Consider the following 12,324-nt stretch of genomic DNA (forward strand, 5'->3'; position numbering starts at 1 on the left):
CAAGATGAAAGAACGGTCAGAAGGCAGTGAAACCTCATGGCTCAGCTAGGAACATGGAAGGAGTTCAGAGGAGAGGGGACACATTTTCAGATGTGAACAGTCAGCACAGGCTTTGTGAGGAATATGGGGTTCAATCTGGTCCTCAATGATGGGGAGGGTATTGATGGGAGGAGGAGTGAAGGTGAGGTTACATGTACAGATTTGTGAGTAGGAAGCCAGAGGCATGTTTGCCAAAGAGTGAGTCAAAGAGTTTATCTCTGATTAAGAATTTATGTGAGACAGTAATAGCAGAGAAAGCTGAGAGAACAGGAAAAGACTGGCCACTAACGAATACCAAAAAGATCCCAAGATTGAAGCCTTAGTCTCGATTAGGAATAAAGCAATGCTTTCCAGGAAGACGGGTGTAAGTGTGGCATGCATGGAGGACTACCGCCCTTTACTCAGACATTTTTACAGTACTTGTATACTACCCAGTTCTCGGCTCTACCAGTGGAAGAGAAGTTGAGTGATAATAACAAAGAATTAAGATGATGCAGTCCAGAGTTTGAAACACAAGGGTGAATTCAATGGTGTATATAAAACACTTTTTAAAAAATAGTGGATGGCACAACAGTTCCTTGGAATCTAAACTAGAATTTTGTATTTAAATATTTGACAAGGGATGAAATTATGCGCCTTTACTGAAAGTTTTACAAATACTAGTATCATATGTCTGGCACGGTTTGGGGTTCTGCCTGAAGGAAAGGGGTCAACCTGCCACAGTGGTGCCCCACTGGGTCCCACCCCCAAGACTGCAGATTTACTCCAGTCATTTCTTAACAGAGTTCCAGGCTACCTCAGACAGAGTGATTTGTATGCACTTTAGGTTACAAAGAAACAGATTTAAGGAAGTTAAAAGAGAAAGGCAGGGAGAGGGAGGTGACACAAGTGTTAACTGTTATGTGGCCCTATGCTAACGATTTACATATTTGATCTCCCCAATCCTCAGGTTACCCTCTACAATATGCCTTATTAGTCTCATTTTGAAGTTGAGCAAACTGAAGCTCAGCAAGGTCAAATAATTTGCTCAATGTCACACAGCTAGAGTGTGGTTGAGTCAGGACCATACCGGGCTTCCCACCTCTCCACACCACACTGCATCGGCCAAGGGCATTCATCAGCATGGCATCTGTGACAAAAGGGCTCCCTAAGTGGAGGGACTCAGTGAGGCTTCCTTCCTTGATGAAAGTGGCACAATAGTGAAGAAGGAGGAGGATTGAACTGGGGGCTGAAAAAAACATAGACTATTTGGACAGGCCTGAATGGAGCTTGGGAAGCATTTGGATGGAGGTCAGTAAAAGAGATAATGAGCACTTCAGGAGACCCAGTGCAATGTAGCTAAGAAACATCTATGTCAAGAAGAGACTGGGTATCCACTAATCTGAGACGTGGCAACATGACCCATTAGGGTCAGTGCTCTTGAATCCTCCGGGGAACAGGTGGTGCTAGAAGGCCTGGCTGACATGGGATGATAGGAAGTGACACTGGGTTATAGTGTGGCCCTGTGATGGGTACAGGCTATGCTGAACAGCCTGGGTGCAGATATAGAGAAAACAAACAGCAGGGATTCCACTGGAGCAGCCCCTGTTTGACTTACTGAGGGAGATTTACCTCTGGCTGCTCAATCTTGCCTCCTTCTCACTTCTCCAACGTCGCTGTCTTTGCCAGAAAGTTCCCTTTACCTGAGTTTTCCCTCTGCCAGTTCTTGAACTAAGAGTTTGTTTTCTCACCACTCTCACAATGGACTCCGTTATCATTTCCCAGCCCTGTCCTGGGCCTAATCTCCTGTCAGATTCCTAGCAACTCTTTTAGATGTTGGGGCCCCGGGGCTCAGGCCTCCAGCTTTAAATTCTAGTGAGGTTTCAGCTTCCCTTGGGCTATTAGTTCGTGTTGAAGCAATGAAAGTAGTGAAACAACCCTCACAAGTTGTCAGAGATGTTTTTGACTTCATAAATCTTAAAACCTTTCAGGATTTGTTTCCAATGAAATATGGTGTCTCAGAGAAGGTAAAACACACACACACACACACACACACACACACACACACACACACACACACCACAGCAACTAAAAAGTCTGCAGAGTTTCTATATCAATTTTGAAGGCTTTGAGCATAATTGGATTAAAAGACATAAACAGCTGGTTTTGCAGAGACCTAATCTGTACCTGAGGCATACAGATTGATGATGGAGATTTAGCTAATTTACTGTCTTGCATCAATAAAATAAATAGGGCCATTAAAAACATACATTTTTACATATACATCTTTATCGCCATTATTTTGAATAGATTATGTGCCAAAAATGTGCTATGAATTTTCTAAACGTGACAAACCTGGAAGTATGTTACAAATAGTCATAGTATTATTACCATACGTTCTGGTATGTAGTTTCTGGGAGTAGTTTCTGGTTTGACACAGGCTGGTTGTGGTTTGAGGTTAGTGGTTTTTGATTTAGAAATTCCCATCCACCACTTGGCAGAGCATTGCAACTGACAAGAACAAAATTAGTTTACAAAATGGAAAATGAACTCTCACAGCTGTCTGTAAGAGACCTAGCCTCCTGGTCTCCATTTCTCCAGCGGATGTTGGGGAGGAGGCGTGGGGAGGGATGTGGGGGCTTGGACGTGATGTCACTCAGTGGAGTAAGTTCCCCTCTTTCCTCAGGGAGACCATTCCAGAGGTCATGCTTCAGAAAAATCCTCCTCCCTCATGGAGTTTTGTTTTTGGATCATGGATCTGGTTTTCAGGCTATTCATTGCCAGACTCTATTATTAATATCTGTAAATTTATGAGAAACATGGCAGTCTTGAGTACTTTACCACCAGAATATTCCAATTTAGTTTTAAACAATCCCAAGCGCATTAGAGTACTCTTCAATAGCAGTTACATTTCACATCCCAGTGTGCGGCCTCTCGACTAGTGCTAACCATCCCCAGCTGTACTGCACCCCAGGACTTCTGACTCCCTTCGGATTGGCCCTATGCATTCTCTATGTGTACAATTCACACAGCACTTGGGGTGAAAATGTGAAGTAAATTAAGATTTGCCTTGGAGAAAGGAGAAGATAAGCTGCCCAAAGGGAAAGTGGAAATCCAAGTCATCATTCACAATTTATGAATACAGGTAAGTGGTTTATTTATTATTACAGTATCATTGGGGTTCTCTTACTTTGTAACAAATTCTGCCAGCACCATGATATGAATGTTTATATATTTTGTGTGGGTAGGGCTGATTTTTATTAGCATGGAATATCTTGGTAGATTATCCAGGCTCTTGTTTTTTTTCTTCTTCCTCTTGTTCTTCATTCATTTTGAATATTTTAGCTTAGTAGTATCTTTTCAAAAGAGTAGGTAGGTGAGATAAAGGAGGCAAATTAAAACTGAAAGGCCAGGAAGTCTTGAGGAAGTCTTGAATCGGCTAAATAACTACACTTGCCTTCTTGAAACTAGTCTTTCCTACTAGGACAGAGGTTTTCAATCTTTGGCTCAAATTATGAACACCTGGGAGCTGTTAAAATTCCCACTGCCCAGATCCCAATACAGACCAGTAAAATCAGAATCTCTAGGGGCAAAACCCAGGCATCAGACCTTGTGCTAGAGCCTCCATTGAGCTTCATGCTAGAGACTTCTTTGAGCCTCAGTTTCCTCATTAGTAAAATTAGGAAAATAATTGGAGTTAAAAGAGAGATTCATGGAGTTAATGCATTGAGATGAACCTTCATCCTAGAGTATCAGAAAATAGCATGGGATAAGGTAGGCCAACACTTTGAAAATAAAACTGCAAAAATAGTAATACATTTGAAATATTAAAATGGTAATAATTTAATCCTAATTATGAATCAACTTTCTCCTCAATCACTGGAATGATCAAGATATTTTACTACCTGTTTCATTCTCATATTATATGTGCCTAAATCATATGGTTCCCTACTGGACGAGTAATAAAGTAAATAAACTTAGCTAGAACAATTCCTGTTGGTATTTTGCATTACATTAAAGGAAAGAGCTGTGATAGTTGAGAACACAACAGAGCTGCTAATGTACATTATCTACATGGAGCTTGGAGCATATACACAGGATCATTTTTTTTTTTTTCTGGAGAGGGTTTTCCTCTGCAATCGAGCTTCTCATATGCCAACACTGATCACAATTTGCATCTCCCCAGCACATAGCAATGGATGATAGATTTGTTGCCTCTCTCAGACTCATATTTATCAGGTACCTACAGAGTACTAGTGCTTAAGATGGTCCTCTCAAGCTGTTTAAAAAATACAATCCTATCTCCATCCACAGATCACATGAGAGGTTGATTCTGTTATCTCCTTTTCACAGGCTGAAAATAGTGACCATCCCAAAGTGACACAGGCAGGTGAGCTGGTGCCCCTTCTGGAGTGTACATTCCTCCCCTGGACACTTGGCTACACACTGATGCTGCCTTTGTCCATCTGGTTTGCTAGAACCATCCAATGAGAGGCCACGATCATGACCCTTCCACTAACAGAGCAGAGGTTCAGGTCACTACAGAGCATGGTGGGATTGGCATCCAGAGTGCGTGAAAAATAAAAGTGAGCCTAGAGGAAGCTCCTGAGGTACGGTTAAAACAAGTGACTTTTGCTCACTAGAGTTTTCAATGCTATTGCCCTCGTGCTCTACACTTTCATGACAGAGCTCCAGGTGAAAAGGTCATCATGTAAGCAACAGAGAAAATGAGGATAAATGAGAGCACAGGAGGAGCTTTCTGACAACTTCCTTAGGACTCATATAATTATTCTTACTCCCCCCCGTTCTGTGGTGGATCAGATATAATTTGATCATCAAATGCAAAATGTCTTATTAAATGGACTTCCTTTAACATTCATAATTTGTTTTGATTGCTTGTTCATTTATTGCACTCGGAGACCTCAACAAATACTACATGCTGGTTGTGAAAGCTTATATACATATTTTTTCATTTATTATTTAGAGACAAAGAAAATAATCAGTTTTTTATTTAGTTACTACATAAATATAAGTTATTCAAAAGTTAAGCAATCACTTTATACATCAAGTTTTTAAAAGTATTTTTTTGCTAAAATCAATATATATTTTTCTCTTAGACTATAAGGAGTATTAGAATTACACAAAGGGTTTTTTTTAGTTGTAAATCTTTTAGATAGCTCCTTAAACATTACCCTTGCGTTTAGTAAATGTTGTTAGGAAATGTGAGAGGGAAAACTGAAATGACAGCAGAAGTCCCAGTTCCAGAGGGAGCTCTGAATCCTAATTGTCAGCAGAGTAGGACCATGTGTAAAATGTGCACAAAGCAGGTTGAGAAGGCAGAAGTTTCTGCTGAGACATGTATCTGCTGCCCTAGGAATGCGAGCAACCTAGGAACAGCCAAAGTCTTAATTTTATTTCTTTAACCCACTGAGTTGGGATATATTAATATAGGGTCATTTGGTTTGGAACCAGGGCAAGGGATTCTGTGTTTTCAATAGCATTTTAGCCCCCTTGCATATATAGACAAATTTGTTCACAGTCACGTAGATATCTTGTAACATATATCCACATCCTGCTGGAGCTAGCTCTGCTGGACAGTTTCCCAGCTGCTTCTAGGATGGCGCTCTGGGTTCTCCTCCGCCTGGAAGCCTTCCGTGTCACCCTCCCCAAAAAGGCTGGTGGGGGTAGCCCTTCCCCCACTGCCACGTGACTATCTGGTTGTATCAGGCAGAGCTCCTGAAGGGCGGGCCTGGCAGGCAGTGGTGCCATGATGAAAATGTATTTAAAAACCTAAAATGAATCTATGACTCTCTTTCTTCCATGGCTCTCTATGAGCCTGCAAAGGCCATATTTCAAATTCAGACTTCCTGGTTTATTCTGTGTAGTCACACTTTCAGTCTTTCCAGGGCTGACATGAAATTTGACAATTTGTGGACCATGGGCTTTTAATTAGCATGTAGATCACAGGACCTACTGCTACCACTGAGAAAGCCTGTTTGTGCCTCTTCCACCCTGCACATATAAGGGAAGGGTGCCATGCATGACCTAGGTAAGTTACTTTGGAAAGGTTGCTAACTTGTATGAACAATCATTGTAATGATGATGATGTACATATGCTTTTTTTTTTTTTCAATATTCACAGTGCTTTCATCTTCAAAAAAAGGTAGGGTAGAGGTAGATGCATAGGACTTCAAAGCAAATGGGCTTGGAGTGTGGATACCTGGCTGCAAATTTTGGCTCAGTTACAAACTTAGCTATCTCGGACAAGTCCCCCACCATAACCTCAGTCTCTTCATCTATAAAGTGGGTACGATAATACCCACCCTACATAACTTGAAAGCTTATTACTAAGCTAACATGAGGTGCTTTCTGACCTTCCCCACTTTGTTTAGCACCTGGGGTAAAAGCAAACGTTGTGAGGCTGGAGGTGACCTCTCAGACTCTGGCTGTCCTGCCTCTAGGCCAAGGACAGAGAGGACTAATATCTTTATATATTTGTATACCAACAGGGAAGCTTTGCCATATGAAAATATTTATAACAAACCTTAACTGTGTATCTATACATGCTCACATTCACATACATTCTCCTGTCATATACTCATAACCTCCCAGCGGGGTGTAAGGAATCATGATCAGATATGAAAGTGCTGGAATCCAGGCCCATGGCCATCAAGAGGCAGACCATGAACAAGAGCCCAAGCTTTGTCACCTCAGATGTAGTCTGTCTCAACCCTGTGCTTTCAATCATACCTTATCCTTAATAATGTGTTATTTTGGAAAAAATTACTTGGCTAATTGCCAAGGTGATAATTCAGAGATGTGAAACATTTTATTGCCTTTGATGGATAGCCACACTATTCAAAGAAGTAAGGAAGCTGGCAAAATTCATATCAATTTTGTACTTGTTTCTGTCTATGTCCATGTCCCTATCTATACCCAAATCTATATGACTTCTATTCTGGCAGCAAGAACCATTAAACCTAGTTATGGAGCTCCCACACATGTCAGTCGGAGTTCCACCTCAGTTATACAGCTGCTGGGAAGAACATAATCACGTCGCATATGTGAGGTGCTTAAAATAGTTCTGGGCAGACTCTAAGTCTATAAGTATTAATTATTATTATTATTAGTCAAAACAAATCTTACCAACAATCATAGGGTCAACAAATAACTGCTCTGCTCTGAAGAATTCTTTCATAGCTAAATACCATTGAATCCTTGTACTCACATAAAGGCAGTGGCATCTGAGAGCTTTTATAAATTTAAAGCCTCTCATCTACTACATTAGAATCTGCATTTTTAATGAGATCCCCAAGTGATCTGTGATCACATGCAAATTTGAGATGTGCTGCATGAGAGCACTCCAAGGCTTATGCGGAGACCTTTGGATGGCTTGTATTTCAGGCAGAAATGAAGCAAAAGTGGTACAAACTCAGAAAATCCGCTCTATCTGATTGATGTATTCAGCCCTACTCTGGACGATAGAATGTAGGTTTCAGGAAGGTGGGTACCAACCATGTCACCTCCCTGGTAGCAGTCTGTTCCATCTGAATTAGATGAAATGCTTTGTGCAACGGACCGTGAGAATACACATCAGCACGGACACATCATGGCCCTGGTGGAACAAGCCTGGGCTTGCATAACTATTCCGCCACGTTTTTATGGGAGGAACAAACACAAACAGAACAATTTTAAAAGGAGACAACATGATTAGGAAATCTGCAATTTTACAAAGGAACGTTAGGAGTAAATACAGGGAAAGGAAGAAGTCACTTACATTCACCCAGGGATGCTCAAGGACCTGCACGGCTGAAAATCTCTCATTAACATCCACCAACAGCATCATCGTGATGAGTTCCTGCAAAAGGAGACATGCAACTCCATTTGTCTGACATTCAAGGTCAAAATCTGGCAGTTTACAAATGTAGAAGTTCTCTCTTAGTTTGGAAAAGCTCTAAATCTTAAATATATCAACTCAACTTACCCACAGCTACTTAACACCTTTACAAGTTAAAGGAAAGGTGGATATTTGGAATTAACAATACATAGCTTGTAGTTGATAGAAAAACACAAATTAATGTTAAAATCGATTTCATAAAAATATTTTTTAGCAAAAAAGAAATAAATACACAGGTTAAAGAATTAAAATTCCTTTCTTCATCTAGAATTTTTCACTTTAAAGACAGATTTGTAAATTAATTAATATAAAAATCACATTTAAAAAACATTTTAACTAAATTTTCACTTTGGAAGCTGAAAGGAAAAAATGTGTTTTTTTCCCCTCCTAACTGCAAGATGGAATATTTAAGTTTGAAAGAAGGGAATAAGAAAGACATATAGAATTGCCAACATCTACTTAGCAAAATAGAAACTATCCTTTAGTAGTCCAAGATTTCTAAGAAAATCTGTTAAAATTGCTTCAAAATTTTCCAGATTGATCAATACAAATAAACTAGAACTATTAAAAGGTAAGTGTTTTAATGGTTTTGAAATTAATAAAACTCCCATAAGCTCAAATTGATTTGGACCAGGAAAGTACAGCTTGGGTTTTAATGATGAATTTGTCATACACTTGTCCACTTTGGATTATAAGTTCCCATGTAACAAAATGATTAGATATGTGGTTTTCGGTTACTTACATTCAGAGGCTGAGTACCACTCTCTGATGGGGATGATTTATTTCCACTGAAGTAGAGATGTGCCTTCACTTTCTTACATGGGTCAAGACTTATTAAAGCAATTACTCATGTGCGATATTCTTTGCCAGGTGCCACAGGGGTGTAGGAGATGGTTCTGTCTGTCAGTGACTTCCAGCTCTCATGCTTATGGAGTGAGGGTATGTGATGGAGAGAGGTGGACAGGTTCCTGAAGAGCCTGTGCACAGGTGAAATCACCTCCACACCCACCTCTGCAGCTGTGTCATCCCATCTCATTTCACCTTTGTGTCTTTCCTCTGACTCTTCTCTTAATTCCCCACATTTTCCTAGGTCTAGAGGTAGATTCCTGGACAGTTGAGAGACTTGGGGCCAATATGCATCATTTCCTATGAAAAGTGGCCAGGCCTAAGGAGTCAGATTTTAAATTGAACTTATCCTCAGGACACAGTGAAAGGAAAGTTATATACATTGAATAGTTAAAAGAAAATTACTTTTCATCATCAGTTTTCCCAAATTTAAGTCAATGCTTAGAGACATAAATTTAAGGGATCAATTAAAATGTTTTCTTCTGTTTTTATAATCTAAGGTCGACTACTATGTATTAGAGTAAGATTTTTATAGTTTTCTTAGAGGTTGATCTTTTAGTTTAATGGGACAAAACCATATGCCTTGTTCCCCTCTTCTTCTAAATGCTGGTTGTCTTTCAAAGTCCAAATTAAATCATAGTTTCCCTATGATGTCTTTCTTGATCATACCAACACATGTTGAGCTTCCTCCATTTTGATTAATTAACTAATTGCTTCATTCATTCACTCATTTGTTTATTCATTCAATATATATTGAGCACCCGTTATGTATTGACTTCTGTGATGCAGCAAATGAACAAAATAAATAAAAATCCTGTCTTGACAGAATTTGCATCCTAGTGAGGAATGTCAGAAAATAAATTACATAAATAAAACATATCCACCTATCTGTATCTATCTATCTAGCGAGGTGGGCAGATATAGAAAAGTAGTTAGATGGTATACCAGATGGACACAAGAGTGTAAATACTATAGAGAAAAATAAAACAGACAAAGAAGACAAAATGAGCCAGGTAGGGTTTAAGAGCTGTAATAGGAAACAAGGTGGTCTGGGAAAGCTTCACTGAGAAGATGAAATTAAGTCAAGACCTGAAAGAGACGAAGCAACAAGCTCTGCAGAAATCTAAGATGGGCTAAAGCCTGGTGTGGGTAGGGCATGGCAAGAGGCCATAACAACATAAATGGAGTGACAATAAGGATAGAGGAAGCCAGGGAAGCAGAGGTACTTGCTAAGTTGGGATGGATATTAACAGATGACTCGATGGCTGTGAACCCTTAGAAAAACCTAGCAATTACTAATACAACTAAAATGTGTACAGAAATCATATTTAAAATATCATTAGTCTCTTTGCACACGAGTCAAAATCAATAATTCCATTAAGACACACAGGCCCTCAGGAAAAGGAAGGCACTAGAAACCTACCTTTGCAGAATCAGAAACATTATCCCAGTACGGAGAAGGAAAATCCACTTGCCCCATCAAAATCTGATCAAAAAGCACCTCCTGGTCATCACCACTTCTGTTTAGAGGCATGACAACAATAAGGGAAAGACAGAACTAAAATGTCAACTCAGGGTATATCACTTAATTCTTATGCATTGGAGTCCTTCCTTTCCTAATAAATGTATAAAATGTGTGTGTTTTTAAGCAATTCAAAATGTCTATATGGAATAGTTTTGGTAAATGAAGAAAGAATGAGTTTTTAAATTATATGAAGAAAATGTATGAAAGTCATGTAAATTCGCAAGCACAACATGGGAAGAATAACAGGCATTCTAAGTTCTTATTATGCTCTATTCCTGCTGCAGGCTGCTTTGTGCAAGAAGGCTGGATGGATCACTCAGAGAATAGAGAAATGCTTTGTTGGTGCTAAATAAAGATTGCTGCCATACCCACGGAACGGAGGAAAACCACACAGCAGGATGTAAGTGATTACACCAGCTGCCCAGATGTCCACCTTGAGGCCATATCTGAAAAAGGAAGTGACGTTAGAGTTATCAAAGTCAGGCCAGTACAAACTGTGGGGCATGGCAAAATAGATGACTCTTCTATTCTAAATCAAAACCTAAACCAGACAAAATTGAAAACCCAACAATAAACACTAAACTAAAACCCATCAGCCAGAGTTCATGGAAATAATAATAATAATAATAATAATAATGAGACTATCTAAGGCACATGAACTAAAATTACCAAAGTAATGCATGGCTAGGTTCATATCCAAATATCAGTAAATGAAGGGTTTCAGCATTACATTACATATCAATTTTAAGATAGGGAGGGAGCCTTGAGGCTGTCTAACTCCCTAATTTTAGAAATAATAATTACATATAGGAAATTTTCCAACTTATAAAGCACTGACATATATTACTTGATTTTACTTTCCCAACAACTCTGTGAGTTTTAGAAGATAAGTTTTATTGCTTAATTTATAGAAAACTGAAGTTCAGAGGAGGTAAATAATTTTGGTCAAGATCACACAATTAGTCAGTGGCAGAGCTGGGTTCCCATCAAAGTCTTCAACAGCTCAACCAAATCCTTTTTCTATCTTACTCCACTCCCTTCTAGCAGGTGTCAGAGGCTTCACAGTAGAAAACTGAGCTGAAGTAGCACCCACTGAGGGAGATCAGACATGGCTATAGATGTGGTCTCCCAATTCACTCAGATTTGATGAGTGGAAAAGTCCTCATTATCACACACCTCACCTTAGGGATTTCCCTATTGGGATTCCCTTGTCATCTGTTCTGTATTTCTGCCTTTCTGGTCTATGGGACAAGCAGAAAAACTATCGCCAACTGGTCACAGTGGGTGTACCTTAGACCATTAGCTGGTTTGGTGCTGCTGATGGGAAGAAAAGGTAGGATTTTATCCCTTTGCTGCCCCAGCCTTCCCTAAGCCTTCTGTTTAAGGATAGTGCTTCAGAGTGCTGCCTATGATTCTTGGTAAGAAATAGGGCTCTTTGTGGAAAGAGCCTTTTACGCACACAGACCTGAGTTCAAATGCTGACCCATTACTATCTAGTCATGAACTTACATGATATTCAGTCATCAGAGTCTGAATTTATTCATATGCCAAATGGAAATCATACCACCTACTGGAAGAGTAAGAATTGAGTAAAGAAGCTTAGGGCCTGGCACATAGTAGGTCCTTAGTAAGTATTAGGCCAACCCACCTTCTCCCCAATTCCAGAGATTTTCATTCATCTTATACTGCCACACACAGAAACCAGTCAATTCCCAGGGGCCCTCTGATGCCTAAGGAGGTTTGTACTCTGCAGATAATCAATGGATTGCCAAGAGGGCCAAATGGAACCAAGACGGGAGACCAAGGCCAGCTGAGAGAAATAACCACAGGAGACGTGATCACTGCACACAGCAGTGTCTGCTTCTTTTATCTCCGAAAGCGAGTTAATTATCATCACTGTATGTTTCTCTGTTAGTCAGAACATTTTTTACTCTGAGGTTAATAACTGCTGTTCTACCTTTAACAAAGGCCAAATAAAAGCCTTAAACAAGATTGCAGTAATTGGCAACTTGATTGGAAAAACAGAGAAAATGGTTCC

General features: G+C 39.7%; 1 protein-coding gene across 5 annotated transcripts in view; it reads right to left on the reverse strand.

The window, feature by feature from the left end:
* Positions 1–12,324, reverse strand: part of DCLK1 (doublecortin like kinase 1) — a 313,253-nt gene that overhangs the window by 22,669 nt on the left and 278,260 nt on the right. For all 5 annotated transcript variants that reach the window (XM_081047041.1, XM_081047042.1, XM_081047043.1 and 2 more), the window contains 3 exons: positions 10,655–10,732; positions 10,185–10,281; positions 7,796–7,876 (listed from right to left, as the gene is read on the reverse strand). In XM_081047041.1, the coding sequence (XP_080903167.1) occupies positions 7,796–7,876; positions 10,185–10,281; positions 10,655–10,732 (256 nt within the window). The remainder of the gene's footprint in view (positions 1–7,795; positions 7,877–10,184; positions 10,282–10,654; positions 10,733–12,324) is intronic.

This window comes from Rhinolophus hipposideros (genome assembly GCF_964194185.1).
Source record: "Rhinolophus hipposideros genome assembly, chromosome: 4".
Taxonomy (NCBI): Eukaryota; Metazoa; Chordata; class Mammalia; order Chiroptera; family Rhinolophidae; genus Rhinolophus; species Rhinolophus hipposideros.